The 27,623-nt window shown below is 39.7% G+C and overlaps 6 protein-coding genes across 6 annotated transcripts; 2 read left to right on the forward strand and 4 right to left on the reverse strand.

Moving 5' to 3' along the window:
• Positions 1-1,929: 1,929 nt before the first annotated feature.
• Positions 1,930-5,128, forward strand: LOC109186365 (receptor-like protein kinase THESEUS 1). The gene has a single exon (XM_019336312.1). It carries the CDS (start codon positions 2,377-2,379, stop codon positions 4,915-4,917), a length of 2,541 nt encoding a protein of 846 aa, XP_019191857.1. The 5' UTR covers positions 1,930-2,376; the 3' UTR covers positions 4,918-5,128.
• An 828-nt stretch (positions 5,129-5,956) lies between these two features.
• LOC109186368 (probable aquaporin TIP1-2) lies at positions 5,957-7,487 on the forward strand. Its single transcript, XM_019336315.1, has 3 exons — positions 5,957-6,288; positions 6,451-6,701; positions 6,981-7,487. The coding sequence occupies exons 1-3, from the start codon at positions 6,156-6,158 to the stop codon at positions 7,353-7,355; spliced, it is 759 nt and encodes a 252-aa protein (XP_019191860.1). The 5' UTR covers positions 5,957-6,155; the 3' UTR covers positions 7,356-7,487.
• A 58-nt stretch (positions 7,488-7,545) lies between these two features.
• LOC109186367 (cytochrome P450 89A2-like) lies at positions 7,546-9,283 on the reverse strand. Its single transcript, XM_019336314.1, has one exon. It carries the CDS (start codon positions 9,240-9,242, stop codon positions 7,734-7,736), a length of 1,509 nt encoding a protein of 502 aa, XP_019191859.1. The 5' UTR covers positions 9,243-9,283; the 3' UTR covers positions 7,546-7,733.
• Positions 7,546-27,391, reverse strand: LOC109186253 (cytochrome P450 89A2-like). Its single transcript, XM_019336179.1, has 3 exons — positions 25,843-27,391; positions 12,413-12,441; positions 7,546-7,709 (listed from the first exon to the last, which is right to left on the reverse strand). Exon 1 carries the CDS (start codon positions 27,389-27,391, stop codon positions 25,853-25,855), a length of 1,539 nt encoding a protein of 512 aa, XP_019191724.1. The 3' UTR covers positions 7,546-7,709; positions 12,413-12,441; positions 25,843-25,852.
• Positions 12,468-13,998, reverse strand: LOC109186251 (cytochrome P450 89A2-like). The gene has a single exon (XM_019336177.1). The coding sequence runs from the start codon at positions 13,986-13,988 to the stop codon at positions 12,468-12,470; it is 1,521 nt and encodes a 506-aa protein (XP_019191722.1). The 5' UTR covers positions 13,989-13,998.
• On the reverse strand, positions 20,439-21,733 carry LOC109186252 (ABC transporter F family member 4-like). Its single transcript, XM_019336178.1, has 2 exons — positions 20,989-21,733; positions 20,439-20,929 (listed from the first exon to the last, which is right to left on the reverse strand). The coding sequence occupies exons 1-2, from the start codon at positions 21,731-21,733 to the stop codon at positions 20,439-20,441; spliced, it is 1,236 nt and encodes a 411-aa protein (XP_019191723.1).
• Positions 27,392-27,623: the final 232 nt, after the last annotated feature.

Below are 27,623 nucleotides of genomic sequence, written 5' to 3' on the forward strand. Positions count from 1 at the left end.
TTTAAGCCTTTAATTTGCTTCTCTTTTTGTATTTTGATTCCCCCTTTTGCCCCCACCCCCTTCCCCCTTGTACGGTTGGTATATTACAACTTTCTATCACATAATTATTCATGTCATCATGAATAATATATATATATATATATATATATATATATATATATATATATATATATATATATATATATATATATAGATTTTGGATCCGGTGAGGTTAGCATTGGCAGGTGAGGTGGTGAGGCTCAATCTTGTACATTTATTTTCATATTTTGACGTCTCAGATTTAATGTGGTATATTGCCTTGTGCGCTGGTTTTTTGTACATGTAGGGTCATTAATGTCTTTTTCTTTGTATCTTTATTAGGCAGTATTAATTATTTACCTGATTTTATGGGCTTGTGCAAGTTAATTATGGTTCAAATCGGATGTTTTATTTTATTGCACTTTTAATTGCCGTCTATTCAACTTCTTGGCGTCTATATATTTTTAAATCAAACGGCAAAATATATTAATTAGAATCAAAGTCCAAAACAGGAACAACAAAAACAAACGGGACTCCAAAACAGTCCATACAGTCAGACTTAGACAAGGCTTCCCGAGCTAACAGATGGGCAACCTTGTTCGTAGACCGTTTAGCAAACAAAAAGCATAAATTGGTAAAAGCTTTAGCTAATTCTCTAACATCATTTAAAATAAGGTCAAACGAAGTTTGCAGCTTCTGAGTATGAATCGATGAGATAATCTTGCTGCAGTCTGTCTCAATTTGCACAGAATCCATGTTGATCTCCTTAAGCCATTTAAGATGCATTAATAAATAAAGAAATTTTGTACTTTTAAAAAAAATAAAAAATAAAAAATATGATTATTTATATTTTATTTCAATTTGAATAACATAATATTATTAATTAAGAGCAACCACAATGGTCATATATATATATATATATATATATATATATATATATATATATATTGTGTCAAATAGAAGAGAACGAAAGGGAAAAGATGGGGAGAAAAAGGAAATTTGAAAAAATAAAGACAAAAAAAGAGTTAATTTTATCATTTTTATGCGTTCAGTGTAATTAGTACGTGAAATATGATTAAGTATTTTTTTCCTTTCTTCAATTAACTTTACAAAAAAATTCACATTACTACAACATACTCATGTGACTCACCTAAAAATTTACAAAAAATTATCATTATAGTTGCTCTAATAGCCTTACTCAAGCTTTTGTATTCTAATGATGACAATAATCTATATCAAACATTCAAACCTAACACCAAAATTGATGTCTTACCTTTTTAATGTCATCATTTTTATTCTTTTCATGTCTTTCTTTCTTTGGTTTATAAAAAAACATAATCTAATTTTAATAATGTTTAATTTTTTTTAAATAATGTTTTTAATTAGAATTTAAGAAAAATACACACATAGGTTAACACTATATATATATATATATATATATATATATATATATATATATATATATATATATATAAAATAAATCACTCATTCACGAGTTTTATGATAGTTGTAATCTAAAGCTTGAATCTGGTCCTTCTTAAGGTAGAAGAGACCCGAGACATTCTATCGACATCTCCGCATGTAATTTTTATAATAATTTATTTACATGATGTATATGTAAACAATAATTTTTATTATATATCTCAATTTTTTATTTATCTTTTACTTTAGACGGAGTAACCAAATGAGTAAAGTATGATTCTTGTATTAAAAAAAAAAAGTCACGAATTCAATTTTGGTCAACACTCCCTCAAACCAACCTATCCTACGCATACTATGATTAGTTAAACATATTAAAAGCATTTGAATTTAGTAATTAATCGATCTTAGTATATCAAATGAGAAGATATTTTTACAAATAGGGAAGAACAATAGAAATTCATTTTCCCCAGTGTGATTTAATATTTGCAACAAATGGTCAACTTAGGAATCCAGGGTTGTCAGGCAGTTATTAATGTATGGCGAAGGGGACAGTTGTGTAGTGGCTGTGTTAGTTAGTGGTCGCGTTTCCCAAAGCTTCATTCTCAGCTACTCTTCACCTTTAAACTCACTCAATTTCTTCTCTCTCACCCATCCAAAATCTTGAAAATTTCGTTGCATTGCAGTGCAATCTCTCCCAAGTCCCACCCATTTGTGTTGTTTTATGTGTACGCGACAAAGAATTTACAGGAAAAAAGTGTTCTTTTTGTTACCCACAACTTCAAGAACACACTTCTCTTCACCTTTTTCCTCCATTTTCGCCCTTCCTCTCGATCTCCCCCACCGTTTTTTCTTGGATGACCGGCCAGGTATGAAAAGGGTTGTTGTGTCTCAGTTCTTACTTGCTGCCTTGATTCTTTGAGTGAGTGAAAGATAAAGATGGGTTGTTTAAATGGGTTGTGTTTTGCTTGGTGTTTGTGGTGTGGGCTTGGGGTTATATCAGTGGTTTGTGCTGCTTTTAGCCCTATTGATGGGTTCTTGATTAGCTGTGGGAAGAGTAGAGCAGTGGAGGTGGAGGATGGTAGGGTTTTTCAGCCTGATTTTGGGAATTCTAATGTGGGTTTGTCTGCAAAATCCCACATTGTGGTCTCAAATGGTGGGAAGGGCATGTCTGATCTTTATGATTCTGCTAGGGTTTTCACTGAAAGTTCTACTTACACCATTAGAACTAAGCAGGGTGGTAGGCATTGGCTAAGATTGCATTTTTTCCCTGTTGAGAACAGTGATTATGACTTGAAGTTAGCTGCTTTTTCTGTTGTGGCAAATGGGGTTACTCTGCTTCATAGATTTTCCTACTCTAAATTGCAAGAAAATGGCCCTGTAGTGAAGGAATATGTAGTTGAGATAGGTAGATTGAGTTCAGATAATTTGGAACTTATACTGTCTCCCTGGCCTGGCTCAATTGCATTTATCAATGGGATAGAAGTGGTGTCTGTGCCTAAGGGTCAGTTTGATTCTCGGGTTGTTCCAATTCCAGATGGCTCGCCCTCACCCTCGCCCTCTGTGATCCCGTCCTCGATTGCTCTCGAGACGGTTCACAGGGTGAATATGGGTGGCCCGAGTTTGACACCCAAAAACGATACGTTGTGGAGGGGTTGGCGATCGGATTATCCATTTCTTGTTAATCCGGCTGCTGCTGTGAACATGAGCACGAACCCTAGATCGGTCAGGTACCCTGCTGGGGTCTCGGTTGAGATTGCACCGAATTGGGTTTATGCCACAGCCCAAGAAATGGCAGATGCCCAAGTGGTTGACCCGAACTTCAACCTAACGTGGGCGTTTGGAGTTGATCCGGGATTCGCTTACTTCATAAGGATGCACTTCTGTGATATCGTCAGTGATGCTCTTGGTAAATTGGTTTTTAATGTTTATGTCAATGAATATATTGCTGTGGATTCTCTTGATATCTCGAGTAAGACAATGGAGTTGTCAGCAGCATACTTTATCGATTTTGTTGTCAATATTTCTGAGGGTTTGGATAAACTTTTCGTTAAAGTAGGCCCTTCGACTTCAGGGAGAGTCCAGGCCAATGCGATTCTTAATGGTTTAGAGATAATGAAGTTGAGCGATTCTAATCAATGCCTTGATGTTGGTTGTATTGGGATATCTCATAATTCGGTGGCATCTGAGCCTAAGAAGCCTGTGATGGTAGTGATTTTCGCCTGCTTAGGAAGCCTAGCGGTTTTGGTTCTCGTTTCGGTAGCTCTTTACCTCTATTCCCGAGGTTCCAAAACATCAGAGAAGGCTAAAGTGAACCAGGTTTCGTGGGTTTCATGGGTTTCGTTTCGTACAAATGTAGGAGTTTCGGAAACCAAAGTGTCAGCAGGGAGTTTTGCTTCCTCGTCGCCTTCTCCCTTGGGGCGCGTTTTCACCTTCTCTGAGATTCTTGGAGCCACGAAGAACCTCGACGAGAGTTTGGTCATAGGAGTGGGCGGTTTTGGCAAGGTTTACAAAGGAGTGCTTGAAAACGGGGTCACGGTTGCTGTAAAAAGAGGAAACCGGAAATCCCAGCAAGGACTAGTCGAGTTCAGGACAGAAATCGAGATGCTATCTAAGCTTCGCCATAGGCATCTCGTTTCCCTGATTGGCTACTGTGAAGAGCTGAACGAGATGATCCTCGTGTACGAGTTCATGGCGGGTGGACCGTTCAGGAAACACTTGTACGGGTCTGATCTTCCCCCGCTGTCCTGGAAACAAAGACTAGAAATCTGCATTGGTGCTGCTAAAGGGCTGCATTATCTTCACACCGGGGCATCAGAAACCATTATTCACCGAGATGTGAAGACAACTAACATCTTGCTAGACGAGAGCCTCAAGGCGAAAATGGCAGATTTCGGGCTGTCAAAATTCGGGCCAGCAATCGACCAAACTCACGTGAGCACAGCAGTGAAGGGAAGCTTTGGGTATCTCGACCCAGAGTACTATCGAAGGCAACAGCTCACCGAGAAGTCTGATGTTTACTCTTTCGGGGTCGTGCTCATGGAGGCTATGTGTGCTCGTCCCGCCATCAACCCCGCTCTCCCTCGAGAGCAAGTGAACATCGCGGAATGGGCAATGCAGTGGCAACAGAAGGGCCAGCTCGAGCTAATCATCGACCCCCATCTCGTAGGCAAAGTGAGCCTCGAGTCACTGAGGAAATGCGGGGAGACAGCTGAGAAATGCCTGGCGGAGTATGGGACCGAGAGGCCTTCCATGGGAGACGTTCTGTGGAATCTCGAGTATGCGCTTCAGTTGCAAGAGACGGCTTCTGGGCAATCCATTGACGACGAGAACAGCTCGAGTTACATCCCAGACATACCGTACTTGTTTCCTCGTACTGAATCTACTGATGAAATCGATGTTGTTAGCAATGGAGAATCATCTGATATATCCACTTCAACAGGAGTGTTCTCCCAGATCTTGAATCCAAAGGGAAGATGATGAGGAGGAGCAAAAGCTTATATGATCTCAGGACTTTTAACAGTTCTTGTCATCATTGAACAAATCAAATATTATTTTCTAGTTTTCAGAATAGGGATAGCAATTAAGTTTTATGGCAATATATATTCTCTCTTTTGTTTTGGTTATGACTGATATAACCAATATCTTGAATTGAAATTAAATTCTGAAATTACAAGTTGTAAGCCTATAATCGAAAGTTTATCTCATTCCTTTTTCTTTTTTTTGAGTGATAGAGGAAAATCTGTTGTCACTATTTGATGGTATGTACGGGATAAACCATGCCTTATGAAGTCCCTAGTTTAGTTCATAATCTCATAATTAATAGGCAGTATTAGAAAAAAGAGATCAATGTTTGAATCTCAACGACGTTAATGTAAGAATTATGCGCAAAATAGACAGATCCCTTGTGTGCACCGACATTTGACCATGTCTGCTGAGTCATTGAATCACTATCATTTACATCATTTCAAATGTTCTATTGAGCTTTTGGAGTTGGGGATTCAATCTTTTGGAGGAAGGAAATATAGTATGCAAGAATCAATATGACAATATCTACCTTGTGTATGGCCAAAAGAAAATAAAATGAAATAAAATAATTAGAATATGTGGCTAAGAATTTAACAAGACCACAAACTCTCAGGAGCAGCCCTAGTTTTGATGGGTCATTGTCAATATATACATCATACATTGTACAGAAATTCAATTGGTCGGTTACTAGCTGTCCAATAACCGGCGGCCGGCCGCCGGCCATACCCTACACCTCCCGCCGAATTCAAGTTTATGATTAGTTTACCTTCTCCAATTAGAAGAAGTTTCGTTATTCTTAAATAAACTCTTCAATTCAAATCTTGTAAATAGAGTAACATATTTCAGTGAGTTTAGACAAAGTTGTTCATAAATGAGCTAAATATCAACATTGTCAACCAAAGAGAGCCATATGATTGATCAGATTCCATGGGCCCACACAATCATATGGTCGGCGATCAAAGGTATGATCACCAATCATACAGCCACCCAGGGGAGGGGGGCCAGGGAAAATTTCAAATTTCCTCAAATGCTTCCAAAGATGTAATCTTTCATCTTTGGGATATAAATAGAGGGCTTCTTCTAAGCAAAGAGTTCATTCAAAGTCTAACACAAAGCTACTAAACTTTGGGCAACCTCTCCTTTCTATACACTATATTTTCATTACTTGTGTAGCTAAGAAGACCGTTGAAATGCCGATTCACCGGATTGCGATCGGAGCTCCGGCCGAGGCGAGCCACCCGGATGCCCTCAAGGCCGCCCTTGCCGAGTTCTTTTCCATGCTCATTTTTGTCTTTGCTGGTCAAGGCTCTGGCATGGCTTTCAGTAAGTTCTTTACTACTTCTTCTTGCCCAGAAACCAATTCAACTGTCCGTGAGGGTGTTTAGTAACTTTTCTAGACCAACATCTTGTATAGGCCGAATAAGTTACATTAGCAGTTTGCTTATAAGGGGTTGGATATTGATAAATTTAGAGTTTTGTTACCAGGTAAGTTGACAGATGGTGGAGCAGCAACTCCTGCAGGGTTGATAGCGGCGGCATTGGCCCACGCCTTGGCGCTTTTCGTGGCGGTGTCGGTTGGCGCCAACATCTCCGGCGGCCATGTGAACCCCGCCGTCACATTTGGGGCATTCTTGGGAGGCAACATCACTCTTCTGAGGGGGATCTTGTACTGGATAGCTCAGCTGCTTGGATCTGTTGTGGCTTGTCTCCTCCTGAAACTTGCCACTGGTGGACTGGTAAAGAAAACCCCAGAAATCCCTGCTAGCTCAGCTTTCTTGACAAATGCATTTAAGTCCTCCAACATAAACCAATTGAAGCATGTGCTAGTTGGATTCTACATTTATGTTTATATATATTATATGCTCAACACGACTCCTCACGTGTGCGGGTGGCATGACTTTTATACCAAATTGAAGCATGTGCTCCATCTTAACTAAAAGTTTAAGCTGATAGTTGGATTGCACATTTATTATATATTATATGCTCAGAAAAACCAATCTTGATTTTTGCTGCAGGAAACATCAGCATTCGCTCTGTCATCCGGTGTATCAGTCTGGAACGCGTTGATATTCGAGATTGTGATGACCTTTGGGCTGGTGTACACGGTCTACGCCACGGCTGTGGATCCAAAGAAGGGGGATTTGGGCACCATTGCCCCCATTGCAATCGGTTTCATCGTGGGCGCGAACATCTTGGCTGGCGGGGCGTTTGATGGCGCCTCCATGAACCCTGCAGTCTCCTTCGGCCCTGCAGTCGTCAGCTGGACATGGACTTGCCACTGGGTTTACTGGCTCGGCCCTCTCGTCGGTGCCGCCATTGCAGCCCTGGTTTATGACAACATCTTCATTGGCACCCATCATCATGAGCAGCTCCCTATTGCAGACTATTAATTAAGCACTGTTTTCCCCTGCAATCTTTGTTGTTTTGTTTTCCTTTCTGTTCCCCTCTGTTTTATATGGGGCATTCTGCATTGTTCTTATGAATTTGGGAAGAATAAACAATGTTTGATCATGAATATCAAAGCCTATGATGATGCATTTGGACTATAATCACTAAAATGAAGACTAAACAAACCACTTGAGGAAACAAGAATTAAACTTTATTTATGTCTATTAGCACAACTACACAAGTAGATGCAGGTGCCAGGATAACCCCAGTCGAGTTGGTCAGACAGTTGGCTCCTGAATCCTGACCTTCTCGATCTGAGCCAGTCAACTATGAACAGCCTAAAGTGATTTTCGAGCTGTTATATAGCAGAGTTACCAGCTTCAAACGAGTTGATTTCGCGGGTTGAGATGGGCCCGAAGAGGATGTTTCATGACAAAGGTGAACTCTTGCTTCTCTGCAAGATCAACATCATCTCCTTCAACACCCTTCCATTCGAAAAACCAAACCAGATTAGCCACAAAGAACTCTAAATGCAGCAGAGCCAAAGCCAAGCCGGGGCAAATTCTCCTCCCGGCACCAAAAGGCATCATTTTGATCTCTCTGCTTCCAGTTATATCAAATGCTTCTTCACTAAAGAATCTCTCGGGCTTAAACTCCATCGGATCGTCCCACACCTTCGGGTCCCATCCCAGATCCGCCACCATGAAATTAATCACTGCGTTCTTGGGGATTACATAGCCTTCGAGTTCAACTTCCTCGGTCACCGAGTGTGGCAGCACGAAATGCGCCGGAGGGTGGCGTCTCAGCCCTTCCAAAACCACCGCTTTTAAGTACGGCATTCTTTGCAAATCCTCCTCTTTCACCCCCTCCTCCGGCGGTGCTCCGATCACTCCCAGGATTTCTGAATAGAGTTTTGCTTGAATTGATGGGTGCTTCACTAAATTCGCCATGATCCATTGCAGCGCGGTGGAGGTTGTATCCGTGCCGGCGTTGAGAAATTCCCCGCAAAGGGCCACCATTTCGCCATAGCTGAGCTTCCGTTTCTCCTCCGGCAACTCTAGCTTTATCAGTGTATCTACATAAGCCAAGACTAAATCTTTTTCGTTTCCCCGTTCTTTGGCCTCGATTCTGGCTTTGATGAAAGGGGTTAGAGTGTTTTCCCGATCAAGGGCGACTTGTTTCAACTCTTTCCAGCGTTTCCGGAACACAATCTTTCCAATACTGGGCCAGAAATTCAGGATATTAAATCGGGGAAAACTGAGAATGAATTTTCTCTGTATTTCCCCGATTTTTCTAATCTTCTCTTCTTCCAGCTTATCCCCAAAGCACATCAAAACCAGCAAGCAAAACATGGCGTACTGGAAATGATCAATCACCTTAACACCCGACTCAGAGCCGTCGTTACGGAGTTTTCCGACGAGAACTCCGAGAACCCATTGCCGGGCGTTCGAGTAAGCCTTAACCCGAGAAGGGTGGAGAATCTCCGACGTAAGATTCCGGCGGAGGAGGCGCCAGGTAGGGCCGTACGCGGCGGAGCTGATATTCCGCTGATTACAATTCAGCAGCCTAGTCGCCGGCGCCGAAACCGGCCGGTCGGAGAAAACGGCGCCGTTCTGGACAAGAGCTTTATGAGCGAGAGAATGGTTGGCGATAAATATCGCGAGGCGAGAGCCGACTCGGAGGGAGATGAGAGGGCCGTACTTGGATTTGAGGTCCCGGAGAATGGGTTCCAGGAAGAAGGAGCGTCGCATCCATAGGAAGTTTCCGATCAATGGAAAGGTAAAGGGTCCCGGCGGGAGCCTCTTACCGGAGAAGAAAAACGCGACGAGAGATTTAAGGAAGAAGACGACAAAGAGGGTGCATAGGAGTGTGAATAACCAATTTTCCATTTTTGTCTAAAACGTAACTATCAATCTCTCGCTATGGTCGGAGTAGTGGATAAACTTGTCCCGTCAGTTATACTATTTATAGATGTGTAACGGCGGAGACGTCACTACTGACGCACCTACAAATAAAATTATTGAGTTTAGGCACCACACGTGAACACTTTTGAATTTTGATATCAACGTTTTTTTAAAATCTCATTTTCAATTGCAATTAAAGCTAATTAATTTACTCTCTCTTACAAGGTAAGATATTTGATCCCAACAATGTAACATTGAGACTTAAAAGAGTTGAAGAGATGTCAAAATTAAAATTGTAAACTTATTTGAAAATTAAAATTGTCGAAAAATTGTTGACGATCTTCTGATCTTCGAACTTATTAAATAACTAGCTCTTACATGCTAAGGTTATGAATTTATTTCAAATTGTCTTCATGCCACCCTTCCCTAATCATACTCAAATTGCCTTGCCTAATTCTAATCACACTCAAATTGCCTTGCCTAATTCTAATCATAATCAAATTACCAACTTCCATTTTTGTTTATATTCGATGCTTTCAAGTGATTGGACCTCAATTTTCAAGTAAATTTTTACATTAAAAATCATACTATATCTAATATACATATATTCAATTTTTTTTAATAGTTGGGCCCCCCAAATTTTGGGGGCCCTATTAAGTAGCCATGGGAAGAGCAATCGTTATATCCTACACCACGGCGCACATAGCACTGTGCGTCGCGCGCCTCCCAAAACGACGTTGTTTTGGGGTAGTGTTGGGAGGCGCAGTAGGAAGTTGCTGAGATTATGTGTATTTGTTCACAACGTTATGTGTATTGGTTCATACAGTTATGTGTATTTTTTATACAATTATGTACATTCTTTTTATACAATTATGTACATCCGAATCAGAAAATTTGTGTGTATTATGTTAAGAGTTGATGTGTATTATGTTAAAAGTTTATGTTTATTATGTATTATGTTAGATTATGTGTATTATCTTTTAAAAAGAGTATGTATATTTTGTTACATAATTATGTACATTCATGTATAACATTATGTGTATTCTAGTATAACATTATGTACATTCTTGAACAGCGGATTTTTTTTTTAAGAAAAAACTACTGCCATTTACTGGGGCGGGAAATTTCAAAAAATAATAATAATTAAAACGACATCGTTTTGCATCTGGGTGCATAGTGCAACGCGCGCCGTGGTGTAGGATATAAATTGCCTGGGAAGAGATGCTCATTCTTAAAAGATCACATGTTCAAATTACATCATATATGTGTATTTATATTCATTTTGTCGTAAATTTTTGCTTCTATATGTTCATAAAAACAAAACGTAATAATGTCTATAAATATTACACTATAGGAATATCATGTTTAATAACATCTACATAAACATTAAATTACAAGTACACTATATCTATTTACATTTATTATGTAGTATGTTCATAATGTTCCTTTTATATGTTATAAAACATAGCTTAATTTACATAAAATCACATTAGATGTGCATCTTGTTTAATAACATTTATTCTTCTTAAAGATTGAACCCCAACTCTATGGGCTCCCCACATCCCGGCCCGACAGAACATTTGGGATGATGTAAATCATGGTGACTCAACTGAACATGAATCACAAAGGCTAGACCTTTGCTCACCGCGCACAAGGAACCCCCCTCAACATTTATCATTTGCTATATTCACAACACTAAACTACACGTACATCATATGTAATAAGTTTATAATGTCCATTCTATATGTTTATAAAAATAAAATTTCTTGTATATTATGTAAATATTACACTAAAGTAATGACTTTATGTGTGTGTGTATATATATATATATATATATATATATATATATATATATATATTTTTATACATTAATTTTATTTGTACAAAAAGATAAAAGAAAAATAAATTAAGGAGAAAAAAATATGTGTTAGGTGCATGTTGCTACATTCGCCCTGGTCCAGGATATGATTATTGTCGGGACTGCATGTGGTTTTTATTTTCCAAAAAAATTATAAAGTAAAATGACATTCCCCCCTCACCCCGAATTATATGTTTATAGTACATTTTCTCCTTAAATTATTTATGTAAGTTTATTAGTCCCCTCAATTATGCTAAAAGTGACCGTTCACCCCCCTCCCCCCCCCCCCCCTCCCTCCCTCCCTCCCTTCCCAATATATTAAATTGAAATCTCTACCCTTAAAGTAAACATTTTGGCCCTGTTTGGTAAAAAGTTGGCCTATAGGCCAATTTTGATTTATTTGACCACTATTAATTGTTTATTTATTTTTCTTCTCCAACAAATTATTCTTTTCAAATGGTTGAACCCCAAATATTGAATTCTGGATCTGAATCATAACCGAAAACTTTTAATTAGATTGCTATAGTGTTCGGTTCAGTTCGAATCGAACCGTGGTCATCCATACGTATACACAATAATTTGTTGGAGAAGAAAAATAAATAAAATGTTTACTTTATGGGTAAAAATGTCAATTTAATATATCAGGGAGAAACCGAATAATTGAGAAGACTAATATACTTACATGAATAATTTAGAAGAAAAAAGTGTTATAAGTATATAATTCAGAAGAAAAAAATGTCATTTTCCCTTAAAGTTAATATGTCATAGTAATGATCTAATGTATATAGCTGGCATTTCACGGATTGCTGTTCATCTGAAAGTAGATTGAAGTTTTTGTTAATTTTTTGAATAATTTAATTACTTGTCTTATTTCTTATTAGCCTAACTATATCAAACCATATCAAACCAACTCATTAAGGATATGTCTAGCTTCTATAAGGATATAAATTTTGAATAATTTAATTACTTGTCTTATTTGTTATTAGCCTAACCATATCAAACCAACTCATTAAGGATATGTCTAGCTCCTATAAAGATAACTTTTAACTTGTGCTGAAGTCCGCTTTACATCAATTCCTAACATTACAAGAGTCATCTTTAGTGGAACGATATCTAAACTGTATACTCTATGATTTAATATTTGATAGATGTGTAAAAACTGTCCTTATCAAGCAACTATTAGGTACAACTTATTTAAGTTGATCAGATAGTTGGCTTGGTAACATGAGGTTGCAGTTTTGAGCCAATCAAGTATAAATAACTTAAATTTATTTATTTAGTGCACTTTAAAGAACAGTGTCACGCAACTTACATAGCATCTGCAGAGAAAATCCAAAGAGTTTGATGATAACTTAATCAGCAGAGTTACCAGGTTGATTTCGCGGGTAGAGATGGGCGCGGAGAGGATGTTTCATGACAGTGGTGAACACTTGCTTCTCTGAAAGATCAACATCATCTCCTTCAACACCCTTCCATTCGAAAACCCAAACCAGATTAGCCACAAAGTACTCTAAATGCAGCAGAGACAAAGCCAAGCCTGGGCAAATTCTCCTCCCTGCACCGAAAGGCATCATCTTGATTTCTCTGTTTCCACTTATATCAAATGCTTCTCGCCCGGACAAGAATCTCTCCGGCTTAAACTCCATGGGATCCTCCCACACCCCCGGGTCCCATCCCAGATCAGCCACCGTGAAATGAATCACTGAATTCTTGGGGATTACATAGCCTTCCAGTTCAACTTCCTCTGTTACAGTGTGTGGCTGCAGGAAATGTGCCGGAGGGTGGCGTCTCAGCCCTTCCAAAACCACCGCTTTTAAGTATGGCATTCTCTGCAAATCCTCCTCTTTCACCCCCTCCGGCGGTGTTCCGGAAACTCCCACGATTTCTTCGTAGAGTTTAGCTTGAATAGATGGGTGTTTCACTAAATTAGCCATGATCCATTGCAGCGCAGTGGAGGTTGAATCCGTGCCGACGTTGAGAAATTCCCAGCAAAGGGTCGCCATTTCGCCATAGCTGAGCTTCCGTTTCTCCTCCGGCAACTCTAGTTTTATCAGTGTATCTACATAAGCCAACACTTCATCTCGTTGTTTGGCCTCAATTCGGGCTTTGATGAAAGGGGCCAAAGTGTTTTCACGATCACGGGCTAGTTCTTCCAATTCTTTCCAGCGATTCCGGAACAGAATCTTCCCAATACTAGCTGGCCAGGAATTGAGGATACTAAATCGGGAAAAACTGAGAATAATTTTTCTCTGTATTTCCTCGATTTGTCTAATCTGCTGTTCTTCCAGCTTATCTCCAAAGCACATCAAAACCAGCAAGCAGAACATGGCGTACTGGAAATGATCAATCACCTTAACGCCCGACTCAGAGCCGTCGTTAACGAGTTTTCTGACGAGAACTCCGAGAACCCATTGCCGGGCGTTCGAGTAAGCCTTAACCCGAGAAGGGTGGAGAATCTCCGACGTAAGATTCCGGCGCAGGAGGCGCCAGGTAGGGCCGTAGGCGGCGGAGCTGATATTACGCTGATTACTACTGAGCAGCCTAATCACAGGCGCCGACACCGGCCGGTCGGAAAACACGGCGCCGTTCTGGACAAGAGCTTGATGAGCGAGAGAATGGTTTGCGATGAATATCTCCGGGCGAGCGCCGGGTCGGAGGGTGATGAGAGGACCGTACTTGGATTTGAGGTCCCGGAGAATGGGTTCCAGGCGGAATGTGCGTCGCAGCCATGGGACGTTTTCGATCAACGGAACGGTAAAGGGTCCCGGCGGCAACCTCTTGTTGGGTTTACCGGAGAAGAATAGAGCGAAAAGAGATCTGAGGAAGAAGACGACAATGAGGGAATAGAGGAGTGTGCATTGCCAGTGTTCCATTGTCTCTGAAAACATGAATCACGCTTCAATGTTTTCTTTTGTTAACATGAGGGTATTTAATTTTGTCATTTTGGCACTGTTAACGTGGTAGGCAAAACTCATTTAGATGTCCCTAACTGTAAAATGATTTTTTGGTGGGTTTAACTTGGTATGCAAAAGTCATTTTGATGTCTCTAATTGTGGTCCAGTGGTATCCGGTTGCTCTCCTATGCGGGAGGTGTAGGGTTTAAATCTCAGTGTATTGTAAAGAAAGGGTATTTCCTTTCTTTTTAATAAAAAAAAATAGGCAAAGTATCAAATAGGTCCATCTATTACTGCTAAGTGCTCAATTCTCACCACGAATTAAATTAAGTGTCAAATAAGTCCATCTACCAGCTAAATTTGTTCGATTGACTTTTTTTGGCATGTTGCCTATTCAATTATTTATATATATATATATATTATATATATATATATATATATATATATATATATAATAATAATAATAATAATAATAATAATAATAATAATAATTAAAAATACTTTGGTGATACTAATTTTGTCGGGCTAATCTTAATTCCATAAGACTCTATTTCTAGAGCCACTCTAGAGGAAATCGCGAGTTGTGCAATCAGTTCAACAGTTAGACCATTGTCTTCATGTATGCACAAGAGATTCAATTTATACCTTACATCATCTCGAGCCTTTTTCTCATTCATGTTTCTAGTGACATCAAGTTAGACGTCAAACAACTTCTCTTTTCTTTTATTGTCAATCGTTGTACTCTCACCGTCCCATTTTTATGTGATTGATTCGATGACACTTTAGATCAAACGCTTATCATTAGCGATGCACGTACAATTAAAATTATTAAGCATACTATACTCACAAAATTGAACGCAAATTCCATGTTGCAGGATGCATATCACATTAAACATTTAAACTAAAGTAGTGTAGGGAGTTTTGAATGATGGTAAAGTATCATCTTGTACTTGAAGAATACGAATACAAATCATTTATAATTATCCAACATTATTTCTAATGTTTTATTTATTTGAATATTTTTATATAATTTATACCTAAATAAACATATTAAATAATATATTGAAAAATATGGCGTATATAGTGCAATTTTATAGCATGATTACAATAATATTTGATGGAAAGCTAGACATAAATGAATGGTACTAATCATGTATATGCCTGCACTCGTGTTGCTAATGAAATTTCAGGGCTCAACATCTCTATCCAACAAGATAATAAAAGGGCAAATTACGGTACTTCAACAACTCATTAGATAGGAAGACCAGTGTCAAGTGCTCATTTGGTGAAACTCTCATACTGCAACTGCTAGAACTTGATGATTATGTGTCACTGTCTACAATCTACAATCCAAAAAAATTAATTGAATTATTTGTGCGTACGGTAATATAAAACCCTTATACGTGTGAATCAATGTTGTCCTTAGTTGGGTTGTCCCCCTTTTAAAAAAAAATGCTAAAAGAGGTGTACATGATGTTTATAATAATGTACATTACATTTTTTATGAAAAAAAATAAATCCTCCTATCATAATTCTGTTAACTAATAGTATTGCAAAATAGAGACTGTTGGGTTGCACTTCCATATGGAAGGGAGTGGGTTCGAGTCTCAGTGGAGGCGCCATTTACTCTTTGTGTTTCAGTCAGTTGGTTGAGAAAGTAGTTTATGAACAGATGAGACGCTGGAGCTTGATCAAATATTTTGGCCTGGATGATCAATCAAGAGTGATTTGTCTGTATATTTCTATTAGATGTTTAATGAAGGCTCAATATATATATATATATATATATATATATATATATATATATATATATATATATATATATAGAGCGATCCAGCTTATATAATCAGCCCAATCAAAATTTTGAAGATATAATTAAGGAATGATGAATTGGAGCAAATTAAAATGGCATGAAGCTGCATGTATTTCTTGCCCAATTTATTGATGGTGCAGTGTTTTAATCATATCTCGGCCAGTGATGTAAAACTCGGCCGCCTAGCCGCCTAGGCGCCCGCCTAGGCGCTAGGCGGCCACTTACCTTGGAGTTTTGGCCTATAGGCGGCCAAAACTCGGTCGGCCGCCTAGGCGGCCGCCTAGGCGGCCTGGGCGGCCGCTAGGCGGCCTAGGCGGCCTGGGCGGCCGCTAGGCGGCCTAGGCGGTCAAACTCGGCCGAGTCGGTCAACTCGGCCAACTCGGCCGAGTCGACCGATTTCGTCCGATTTTGACCGTTTTTGACCAATTTTGACCGATTTTGTCTGATTTTGACTGATTTTGACCGATGTCGTCTTTCATTAATTATTGATTTTAATATTATTATGACATTATGACTTATAAATTATCATTATTTCATTTATTTAGATGTGTTATTTGAGTGAACGTTGAAAACAACCTCATTATAATTGTCGAACTACAAGTCTGTCACTATTTTTTTTAATTTTTTTGGTGCCCGCCTAGCCCCGCCTAGAATCCGCCTAGGCGCCGCCTAGACCGCCTAGGCGCTAGGCGCTGCCCGGCCGCCCGACTAGCGCCTAGCGCCTACTGCAACCTTGATCTCGGCACAAGAATGTCCAAATCAAATGATTCATAAACCAGTAGAAAGATAACTCAAAGGGCTAGAACTTTTATGAAGACTATCAAGCTTGATTTGGATGTTACCTTGGTAAAAAATGGCATGGAAGGCAATAATACCTAAATTTTTACAAGGTAATGTTATTAACTTTGGAGAATATATTACATAAGCTTGAAGACAACTTAGGAGTTGGTGGCAAATTATGGAAAAGAATTGAAAATATATTTATAGATAAATTATTAAAGTGGATGGAAAATAATTTCTTTTTATTACTCTGAACTTTAAGTTATTTACAAGATTGGACCTTAAATCTCAACTATAAATACATAGCCATCTACTATTCTCATCAATATCAAAATCACTCAAACTTTCCCTCTTATAGCTATTATTATTCTCCTAGCAAGTGAGAAACTCTTTATAGTTTCCTCTTTACTACATAGAAAGAGATTGTAATATTCTCCTTATAGTGAAAATACCTTCTTCTTTGCCCGTAGTTTTTATCATTTTGGGGTTTCCACATAAAATCTTCGTCTTCTTTATTATTATCCCCTCATATTATCAATTAATATTTTGTTCATGTTGTGTAAGTGATAATCCATCTTGGTAGAATGACCTTACATGTCTAGAAAAAATCTTTGTTTGAGACTTGATATTTAAGTAGTCCATTTATGACTCACCTCTTTTCTCTAATTATTTTACTGGTGCATGCGCATTGTTCATAAAGTCATTATTATTCCATTATTATACGATATTGTTCAAACATACCATGCATTATTCATTGGATATACAGTAATGCTGGTCTACTGTTGAATATCTTGTAGTCATGAAACCAACAAAGATATAAATGGTTAAAATATTAATTCGATCGATCCTTATATTTTTTTGTCCAATCAATTTGTCATATCATATTTCATTAGTTAATTCTATAAGTTTATATATCATATACTAATTTCATTTAATTTATTAGATTATATATTATCAATGCTTTTTTGTTTACTTAATTTAGCCTTTTTTTTAAATAATAATCCTGCCACTTAAATCATGCATGATTCACTGCATGTAAATTCAATTGACAAGTAGTCTAAATCCATGGAGACAATTTTTTAAAAATTATTTTTCTTACCTCTTCTATTTCTTTTTATACTCTTTTGTAGTCTTGAAATGTATTTTATGGGGTTTTTATTTATTTTTTTTTTTAGAAAAGCATGGCGATATTACTTTAGTAACGTAACATACTAAAACACAAAAAGTCAAAGCCTCCATACTGAGGTTCAAACTTGAGACCTCTTAATAAGGGGTGACTACGGTTCGGTTCAAACCGGAATCGTGCATTGTACAACTGAAACCGAAACCAATAAAGTTCCGGTTAAGGTTTGTTAAAATAAAAAAAAGAGTTTTTTTTTTTTTTTTTTTTTTTTTTAGATTTTTTTTTTAAAAAAAACTGTGCATTTATTCTATTTCCAAACCAAGAGTCTACAAGCATACGCCATAGCCCCAAAAGTGGACTATGGCTCAAAACAAGTCTTTGGCCATTTCGGCCATAACAAAACAAAACAACCATCTAAATAAATACAAGAGGTGGCCCTAAAGTGACCACCCCCATCAAAGTGTAGAACTCCCAACCATCTAAGTCTACTATATCAAAATCATAGGGCCAAAATGGCTCACAAAGAGATCAAAAGGTAAGTTCAAGCCTTGAAAGCCCAAACCTCACCAACTCATTCACAAACCTCGTCTGTAAAAGGCTCCCCGTCCCACACAAGTGATGGGAATGGTGCCTAAGCTCATGGAGATCCAACTATCCTATCCTATCCCTACTACCCTTAAGTCAAAGACCCATCCCCACCGGCACGGCGTACCGTGTTTTAGTCCGGGGGGACTTTACGGGTCCCGGCTTAAGCGGTAGCACTCACCTCCTTCCACCCTCGTGCCCAAGACCAACCCCCCTCGGCATAGCGCACTATGTTTTACCCGGGGAGACTTTTGAGGTCCCGACAGGAGCAATGGATCCCTTCCCACCACCCTTAGGCCAAGGGCCGACTCCCACGGCACGGCGTACCGTGTTTTAGGCCCGGGGAGCCTTTGCAGCCCTGACCTAAGCAATGGGTATCCACCATCTCACCCCTCCCTTCTCTTTTGCCAGCAAAATTGCTTTTTTCTTCTGTTGTGTTGTTTTTTTTTTTTTTTTTCCGAAATCCACTATTCTTTTCCTTTCCCTCAAATCCCCTTATTTCGCCCTCCTCCAAATTTCCTTACATTTCTCTCTGATTCTTTTAAACCTATGGATCCCCTCAAGCTAAAAGCACTCCCAACTCCGAGTGTATGCCATACTTGGAGCCAATCAAGACCCCCATTCATAACACAGGCCAGAATGGACTTCCAAGGCTAAAAAACTACCTAAGAATCTCTTCTAAAGCCATTTTTCCTTTAAGATACAAGATATGCACACAAAAGGGGGGTCGGGAGTTCTTAAAGCAAAGTAAGGCAAGGGGGTCTTCTTCTTCAAGCTTCCACCTACCTGCAAAAAAAGCTAATGGCTTCATCTCTACATTAACGTAGATCCACCAAACAACATCTGCACAGTATTCAACTGCCAGTTCCCACCCAAGCTGAATGCCCTCAGAAGCTGCCTCAGCTAGCAGCCCATCATTGGGCCAAAGGGAGCATAAATCTCAGCTAAGTAGCCTCATAGATCCATACTCCCTTAACAATCATATTCAAGGTCCAATACCTCAGCTAGCTAGCTTCATAGGTAGGGATACAAGCCATCCAGAACATGCCTCAGCTGCCTCAGCTTCACTGGCCTGTTCCCCCACTTATCCTCTTTAGTTTCCTCCCCAACAACGGGCAGAACTGGGCTCAGCAACCTCAGCATCATAGCCCAGTTCCCCCTTGCACATTCCCCCCCTAAGCTATTTGCAGTTAAGCTTAACCTAGCAGGACCAATCTCAGCAATTGCTTCACTGATAGATCCCCTAGGGCCTAGAACATCAGATTGCAGGCTTCATAAGCCAAGTGGAAAGAGCAGAAATGGCCTCAGCCAGCAGCACTGGCCACTTCCCCCTCTCACCCTTTATGCTTCCCAGGCCATATACCCTGCCAAGAACTCAGAAGCTGCTATGGTCCTAAGGCAGAACAAGCTTCAGTCATGAGACCTCACCAGCTTGTTCCCCCCAGCCCACTCTCCCCTCAAGACCAGCTGAGGATCATTGGGGCAACATATGTTAAGTCTTATCTCTCTCAAAACCTTCCTTATGCACCCTCTCTTCCACTCTTTTCACACTCATTCTTTTCCTCTCTTATTTCCTTTCTTATCACTTCACCATCTCTCTTTTTCCTTTTTTCCTTATTCTCACAGCTTCCTTCCTTATAGCAGCCTTCCCACAGAATCTCTTAACTCCAAGTTAAAGGCCAAGGCCCCCACACCCTCAGATTTCTTCACTGGGAGTGGGATCACTTGGGCTTGATCCTCCCCTGCAACACTCTTCCTTTTTCTCTATTCTTTGGATGTGAGGGCAGCTCATAACCCCTCCAAAAGCCCTTATTCCCTTGTTCCAACCAAGATGCCAGGATCCCACATCTTAGATCCCAACCAAGACCCTTGTGTGGATATCATCTAATACTATCCATCCCAGGCAGAAAGACAAAGTGAGGCACTCCCTCTAGAGCAAGAAGAAGATCAAAGCCTCTTGGAAGCCCCTCAACTCTGTTGAAGATTATGTTAAGGTCACAGCACCTGTTGGCCAAGCTTGAAGCCACAATAAGACAAACGATTCCAGGCTTAAAGATTCTCACCAAGTTTCTCACTCTGTGAAGGGAGCCTTGGGAGCCCACCCCCCTCACATTCCAACATAGAACTTTCATCTTTTCTTCTTGGGAGAGGCCTTTTTGCCCCTCTTGTTGGGTTTCTGTTGTTGCTCCTGCACCTGGGATTGTTGCTGATTCAAATGGGATCTTGTTCTAGTGCCAACTGGTGAAACATGCAATCTATCATAATCTTTCTCTTTTTCCTTCTCCACTTCCCTCATTCTTTGCTTATTTTCCTGATTTTCCCCTTCTGATTCTTCTGAGACCCCTTTCCTTTCTGAGCCTTCATCTTCTTGTCCTTCGAATTCCCCTTCTTTGCCCTCATCTGAATCAGCCACTGATGGTCCTGGATCTATCTCATTTGAGTTAATTTGATTACCCTCTTCATCAATTTGCCCTAGTGCATGGAAGGATCCTCCCTCCACCACACTATCTTTTACTTTTCCCTTCTCTTCCTCTTCTTCATTCACTTGTACTTGGGACTGCTTCTGTGACCCCTGATCCTGCCCCTTTTCCTCTCCTTTTTTTGTAATCTCTTGCCAATCTGCCCCACCACCAACAATTTGTGGTTTCTGCCCCTATAATAACCCCCTCTTCCTCTACCCATCTCTTCCCTTACTGCAGCATAAGTGCCTTCTTGTGAGGCAATCTCAAAGCCATCTTTGTCCTTTGTTCCAGATGTACTAGCTATCCCTTTTTTTACATTCTGATTCTGTGTATTCCCAACCTGATTCTCCCCCTCTTGTTTTTCATTTTGTTTCTGATTTATCCTATTACCACTTCTACTCCTTATTCTCCCTCCAGTATTCCCTCCCTTTCCTTCAGGTCTCCCTCTCACAGTTGCAGGTTCTCTTCTACTGTTTCCAGGTCCACCCTGACCTGCCAATCTGCAAACTTCAGATGAATGTCCCTGCTTGTAGCAGGTTGTGCAATAGTGTGGCACTCTTTCATACACTACTTTTTGAAAATACCCCAAGTCCTCCTGTCCAGGGTCCTCTGAGAATCCTATGAAAATTTCATCAACTCTTGGGGCCAGCAAATCTATTTCCACCCTAGCTCTTGCATAGCTAGGTCTAGTAAAGTTTAATGTAGCATTGTCAGGGGCAAGAAATTTCCCAAGTGGTTTACAAACTTGCTTTAAAGCCTCTGTTTTAAATAAGTTCAGACTCAAAAGTGGAAATCTAACCCAAACAGAGGCCAATGATGTCTCCTTTTCTGTGCTGAATCCAACAGCCCATCTAAACACTCTCATGGGATATCTCCCTTCTATCAGAATCTGGTCTCTCATCAGGAATGCCAGGCAGTCAGCTTCTTGAGTGAAAGCCAGGGTAATGTGTCTTTGATCCATTCAACCAATCACTAAGGAGCCCTTCAAGATATAGTGTGCTGTAAAAAATTTCCTTATTTCATCTAAGGATGGCCTTCCCCAAGAGAACTTACCTATTAATAGGTAGTCCTCTATTAAATTGAGCTGTTTCACCTCCTCATTACCAAATCTAATAGCAGGCTTCCCCCTATGGGTCTTAGGAACCTTATCAGTGATAGGAACCTGTGGAAGTCCCCCAAATACATTATCATTCTTGCTCACATCTTTATTGAATAAACCTGAGAAGTTCATGGGAGCTCTCTGGTTCCAAGCATTACCTTGCACTTGACTTCTAACATTTCCTAAGTTCTTTGATGCATTTTCATAAGCACTTGGTGGGTTCTCCATTTTCTGAGCAGTTTTAGCAAAATTCGAGGGGTTACCTGGTTTCTCCTGAGCATTGCTGGTCTTTCCTGGCATTGGAGCCTTCCCAGTAGTTGCAATGAGGTTTGGTTTGTCTACAAATGAGACCCCCTTCGTTTCCAAGTCATTAGTTCTCCCTTGGTCCCTCCACTTCTCCACCATTTCTACAGTCGATTCCTTCTGGATTTGTGGCCCCTTTCCTTTGATTTTGTAGACCTCCATTGATGCCTGATGTTGACTTTTCATCATTTCCACATCCTTAGTTAAGTCGCGATCAATCTGCGATTCTGTCCGATCCGGGTCGTTCTCTTCAATGTCAAAGAGAGACTCCGGTGGCCTGGACTCAAGATTGATGGTCTCATAAGTCTTCTGCTGACCACCATTCATCAGTTCTCCTACCTCTATGTCCTCAAGACGTCGCCCAGCAGCAATCGCCTCAAGGTCGGCTCTTGGTTTCTCAGTCGCGGAGACTGTCTCCGATGTCTCTGAAGCCATCGGACCACCTTCCAATGGTGGTATCAGGGGCGGAGGCCCCTCAGGACCTGCGCCGAGGTCTAAGCTATCCAACGTCGGTGTTTACGTGATGATCGCTCGCCGGAACAGTAATCGGCGGCGGGTTTTAACGGCGGGTCGGGTCGGGTTTTCTAGTGAGAAGGCAGGGTCTAGTGAGAGCTCATTGATTTAATACGCGACTTGGTCCCTCGACTATGTCGTAATTACCAATTTGGTTCTCGACTATCATTCTTACCCAATTAAGTCCTTAATTATACAATTTTTACCCAATTTAGTCCTTTGTCAATTTGATTGTTTGTTGACTGTCAAAAGTGGAAATAAAGTTGTAATTTTACAAGTTTTCTCCTTCCTCCTCATTTAGCAGCGCCAAACCATGTAGCAATAAGCTCCGGTTGGGTTCTAAACCTGTTAGTATCGAAGTAGTGGTTATGCATCGGATAACCCATGAATTTGATTTCCAACGATTTTTTGACGAACGAAATCTGATCGGAGTGTATTGCTGCATGGTTTGGCGCTGCTAAATGGAGAGGAAGGAGAAATCTTGTAAAATTATAATTTTATCCCGACTTTTGACAGTCAACAAACAGTCAAATTAATACAGAGGACTAAATTGGGTAAGAATTGTATAGTTGATGACTTAATTGAGTAAAAGTTACATAGTTGATGACTTAATTGGGAAAGAATGGTAGTTGAGGACCAAATTGGTAATTATGACATAGTCGAGGGACCATTTTGGGTATTAACTCTAAAAAAAAAAACCAATAGTTATGCTGTGCAACCGTGTGCACCATGCATGGTGCACACAGTTGCAAAATGACGTCGTTTTGACTAAAAACGTGCGTCCCATTTATAAAAAAAAAAAAAAAATCAGTTTTGATTCCCCTCAACAGCATTATGTTGTTCATTCATTCTGGATTTTTAGTTCATTCATTGTGGATATTTAGTCCATTCATTGTGGATATTTAGTTCATTCATTCTGGATTTTTAGTTATTCATTCACTGTGGATATTTAGTTCATTCATTGTGAATATTTAGTTAATTCATTGTGGATATATAATTCAAATTATGCACAAAAAATGCTATTACCGAGAATTGAATCTGAATTTTTTTCTTTTAAATGAAACGCGCATTTTTAATCAAAACGACGTCGTTTATGCAACCGTGTGCACCATACATAGTGCACACGATTGCACAGCAAATCATAATTTGCGTAGAAAACAAACCGGAAAAAAATGCCATGCTGCAGGCCTACTGCCTCACTGCCCAATAGTTATGCTGTGCAACCGAATGTACCATGCGCATGGTGCATACGGCTCAAAACGACGTCGTTTTGATTAAAAACGCGCGTTCCACTTTAAAAAAAAAAAAAATCAGGTTCGACTCTCAGCAATAGCATTATTGTGGATATATAGTTATGAAATTGTGGATATATAGTTATGAAATTGTGGTTATATAGTTATGAATTTATGGATATTTAGTTCATTCATTGTGGATATTTAGTTCAATCATATATTGTGGATATTTAGTTCAATCATATATTGTGAATATTTAGTTCATTCATTGTGGATTTTTACTTCATTCATTCATTCATTGTGGATTTTTACTTCATTCATTCATTCATTGTGGATTTTTACTTCATTCATTCACTGTGGATATATAGTTATAAAATTGTGGATATATAGTTATGAAATTGTGGTTATATAGTTATGAATTTATGGATATTTAGTTCATTCATTGTGGATATTTAGTTCAATCATATATTGTGGATATTTAGTTCATTCATTGTGGATTTTTACTTCATTCATTCATTCATTGTGGATTGTTACTTCATTCATTCATTCATTGTGGATTTTTACTTCATTCATTCATTGTGGATATATAGTTATGAAATTGTGGATATATAGTTATGAAATTATGGTTATATAGTTATGAATTTCTGGATATATAAAAATGCTATTGCCGGGAATCGAACCTGATTTCTTCTTTAAATGGAACGTGCGTTTTTTTTAACTAAAACGGCGCCGTTTTGCAACCGTATGCACCTTGTAAGGTGCATTCGGTTGCACAGCATAATTTGCGCTCACTGCCGCATTGAGTAGTGGGCAGTGGCCCAAAGGCCGAAGAGGCAAAGATCAAACTTTGGTCTTTGCCTCTTGGGCCTTTGGTCTCATGTTTTTTTTTTTTGTTTTTGTTTTTTTTTTTTTTTTTAAATTCGGTTATAACCAGCGATTTCAATCGGAATCGGAACCCTACTATATTCATTTTATAATTGAAAAACCGTGAGTGATTGACTTGGACCACAAATAATAACAATTTGAAAGTCAAATAATTATGGGTGGCAAAACTACTATATTCAAAAGATCTCAAATGGTATTAACTCTTTTTAAATGAATCAAAGTCTGTAATATAAGTAAGGAGTGAAAATAGAATATTTTTAAATTAGATGCATGATTATGTAATTTGTATTGCATTTGAATTTGTCGTCCAAGTTGCAATTGGGTCATTGAACTAAAAAAATCATTAAATTCCCTGAACAACACAAACACATACAATTCAATTGAAAATGACCTATTTACCAAAAAATATACTGATGATTACCAAATTTAAAAATAATTTTAAATAAATTAATTATTTAATTTTTTTATTTAACCAAAAAAAAAAAAAAAAAAAAAAAAAAACTCCCTTCGCGGAGACAAAGAAGTCTTTGTCCCCCATGACCGGAGACGAAGAAGTCTTTGTCTCCATGGCCGGAGACGACCCCTTCGTCTTTGACCATAGTGACAAAAAGACCTTCGTCTCCCTAGAAGTGAAGGATCTTCGTCTCCTAAACGAAAGTGTACTAAAGAAACCATGTTTCAGCAAAAAGCTTAAATTAACATTTTAGAAACATCAGAAAACAAGAATTAAACTTAAATTATGTCTATTAGCACACTGCACAAGTAGAAGCAGATGTTAAAACTAGCAACTTTAAAGCATAACTATCTTTCTGCCAAGCACAACCAGAACAGGTGTTACTGGAGAATGCACAAAACACTATCACATAACTTATATACCATTTGGATAACTTAGCCAAATTGGTCATGCAACTATATATAAAGTTCAAATTTAACTTCCATGAAAGAGGGTTATTGGCCTTTATGACCAGAACCTGTCAACTATGAATACCTTAGATTGATTTCCAGTATTTTTTAGGACTAGAATCATAACGTGGGATCGGTACCAGGTTCAAATGAGTTTATTTCGCGGGTAGAGATGGACGCAGAGAGGATGTTTCATGACTGTGATGAACAAATGCTTCTCTGCAAGATCAACATCATCTCCTTCAACACCCTTCCATTGGAAAAGCCAAACCAGATTAGCCACAAAGTACTCTAAATGCAGCAGAGACAAAGCCAAGCCTGGGCAAATTCTCCTCCCTGCACCGAAAGGCATCATCTTGATTTCTCTGCTTCCACTTATATCAAATGCTTCTCCGCCGGACAAGAATCTCTCCGGCTTAAACTCCATTGGATCCTCCCACACCGCCGGATCCCATCCCAGATCAGCCACCGCGACATTAATCAATGTATTCTTGGGGATTACATAGCCTTCCAGTTTAACTTCCTCTGTTACAGTGTGTGGCTGCAGAAAATGTGCCGGAGGGTGGCGTCTCAGCCCTTCCAAAACCACCGCTTTTAAGTATGGCATTCTCTGCAAATCCTCCTCCGGTAAGGGACTGTCGGCGGCGGCGGAGGGCGGTGTTCCGGAAACTCCCACGATTTCTTCGTAGAGTTTAGCTTGAATAGATGGGTGTTTCACTAAATTAGCCATGATCCATTGCAGCGCAGTGGAGGTTGAATCCGTGCCGACGTTGAGAAATTCCCAGCAAAGGGTCGCCATTTCGCCATAGCTGAGCTTCCGTTTCTCCTCCGGCAACTCTAGTTTTATCAGTGTATCTACGTAAGCCAACACTTCTTCATCTTCGTTTTTTCTCTCCGCCTTTGCTCGTTCTTTGGCCGCAATTCTGGCTTTGATGAAAGGGGCCAAAGTGTTTTCACGATCACTCGCTAGCTGTTTCAATTCTTTCCAGCGGTTCCGGAACAGAATCTTCCCAATACTAGGCCAGGAATTGAGGGTACTAAATCGGGGAAAACTGAGAATAATTTTTCTCTGTATTTCCTGGATTTGTCTAATCTGCTGTTCTTCCAGCTTGTCTCCAAAGCACATCAAAACCAGCAAGCAGAACATGGCGTACTGGAAATGATCAATCACCTTAACACCCGTCTCAGAGGTGTCGTTAAGGAGTTTTCTGACAAGAACTCCGAGAACCCATTGCCGGGCGTTGGAGTAAGACTTAACCCGAGAAGGTTGGAGAATCTCCGACGTAAGATTCCGGCGCAGGAGGCGCCAGGTGGGGCCGTATGCGGCGGAGTTGATACTACGCTGATTACTATTGAGCAGTCTAAACGTAGGCGCCGATCTCGGCCGGTCCGAAAACACGGCGCCGGTCTGGACAAGAGCTTTATGAGCGAGAGAATGGTTGGCGATGAGTATCTCCGGGCGAGCGCCGACTCGGAGGGTGATGAGAGGACCGTACTTGGATTTCAGGTCCCGCAGAACGGGTTCCGGGCGGAAGGAGCGTCGCAGACATGGGATGTTTCCGATCAAGGGAACGGTAAAGGGTCCCGGCGGCAGGCTCTTGTTGGAGAAGAAAAGAGCGAAGAGAGATTTGAGGAAGAAGATCACAAAGAGGGAGCAGAGGAGACTGCATAACCAATTTTCCATTTTCTTCACTTCTCACTCTCTCTCTTTCTTCTTTTTTTTTTTCTTTGTCGAGAAGAAAATGGTATCACCTAAATAGTCTACAAATTATACATCAAACGTCATTAAACTAAAGTTGTTGCAATGGCGAAAATGTCATTGCTGATGCACCTATAGGCTCTGTTTGGTAAACCTAGCTGAAAAGCTATAAGCTATGAGCTGAAAGATGAAAAGGAGTTGAAAGCTCGGAGCTGAA

The sequence above is a fragment of the Ipomoea nil genome, unplaced genomic scaffold, assembly GCF_001879475.1.
Source record: "Ipomoea nil cultivar Tokyo-kokei standard unplaced genomic scaffold, Asagao_1.1 scaffold1407, whole genome shotgun sequence".
Classification (NCBI taxonomy): domain Eukaryota; kingdom Viridiplantae; phylum Streptophyta; class Magnoliopsida; order Solanales; family Convolvulaceae; genus Ipomoea; species Ipomoea nil.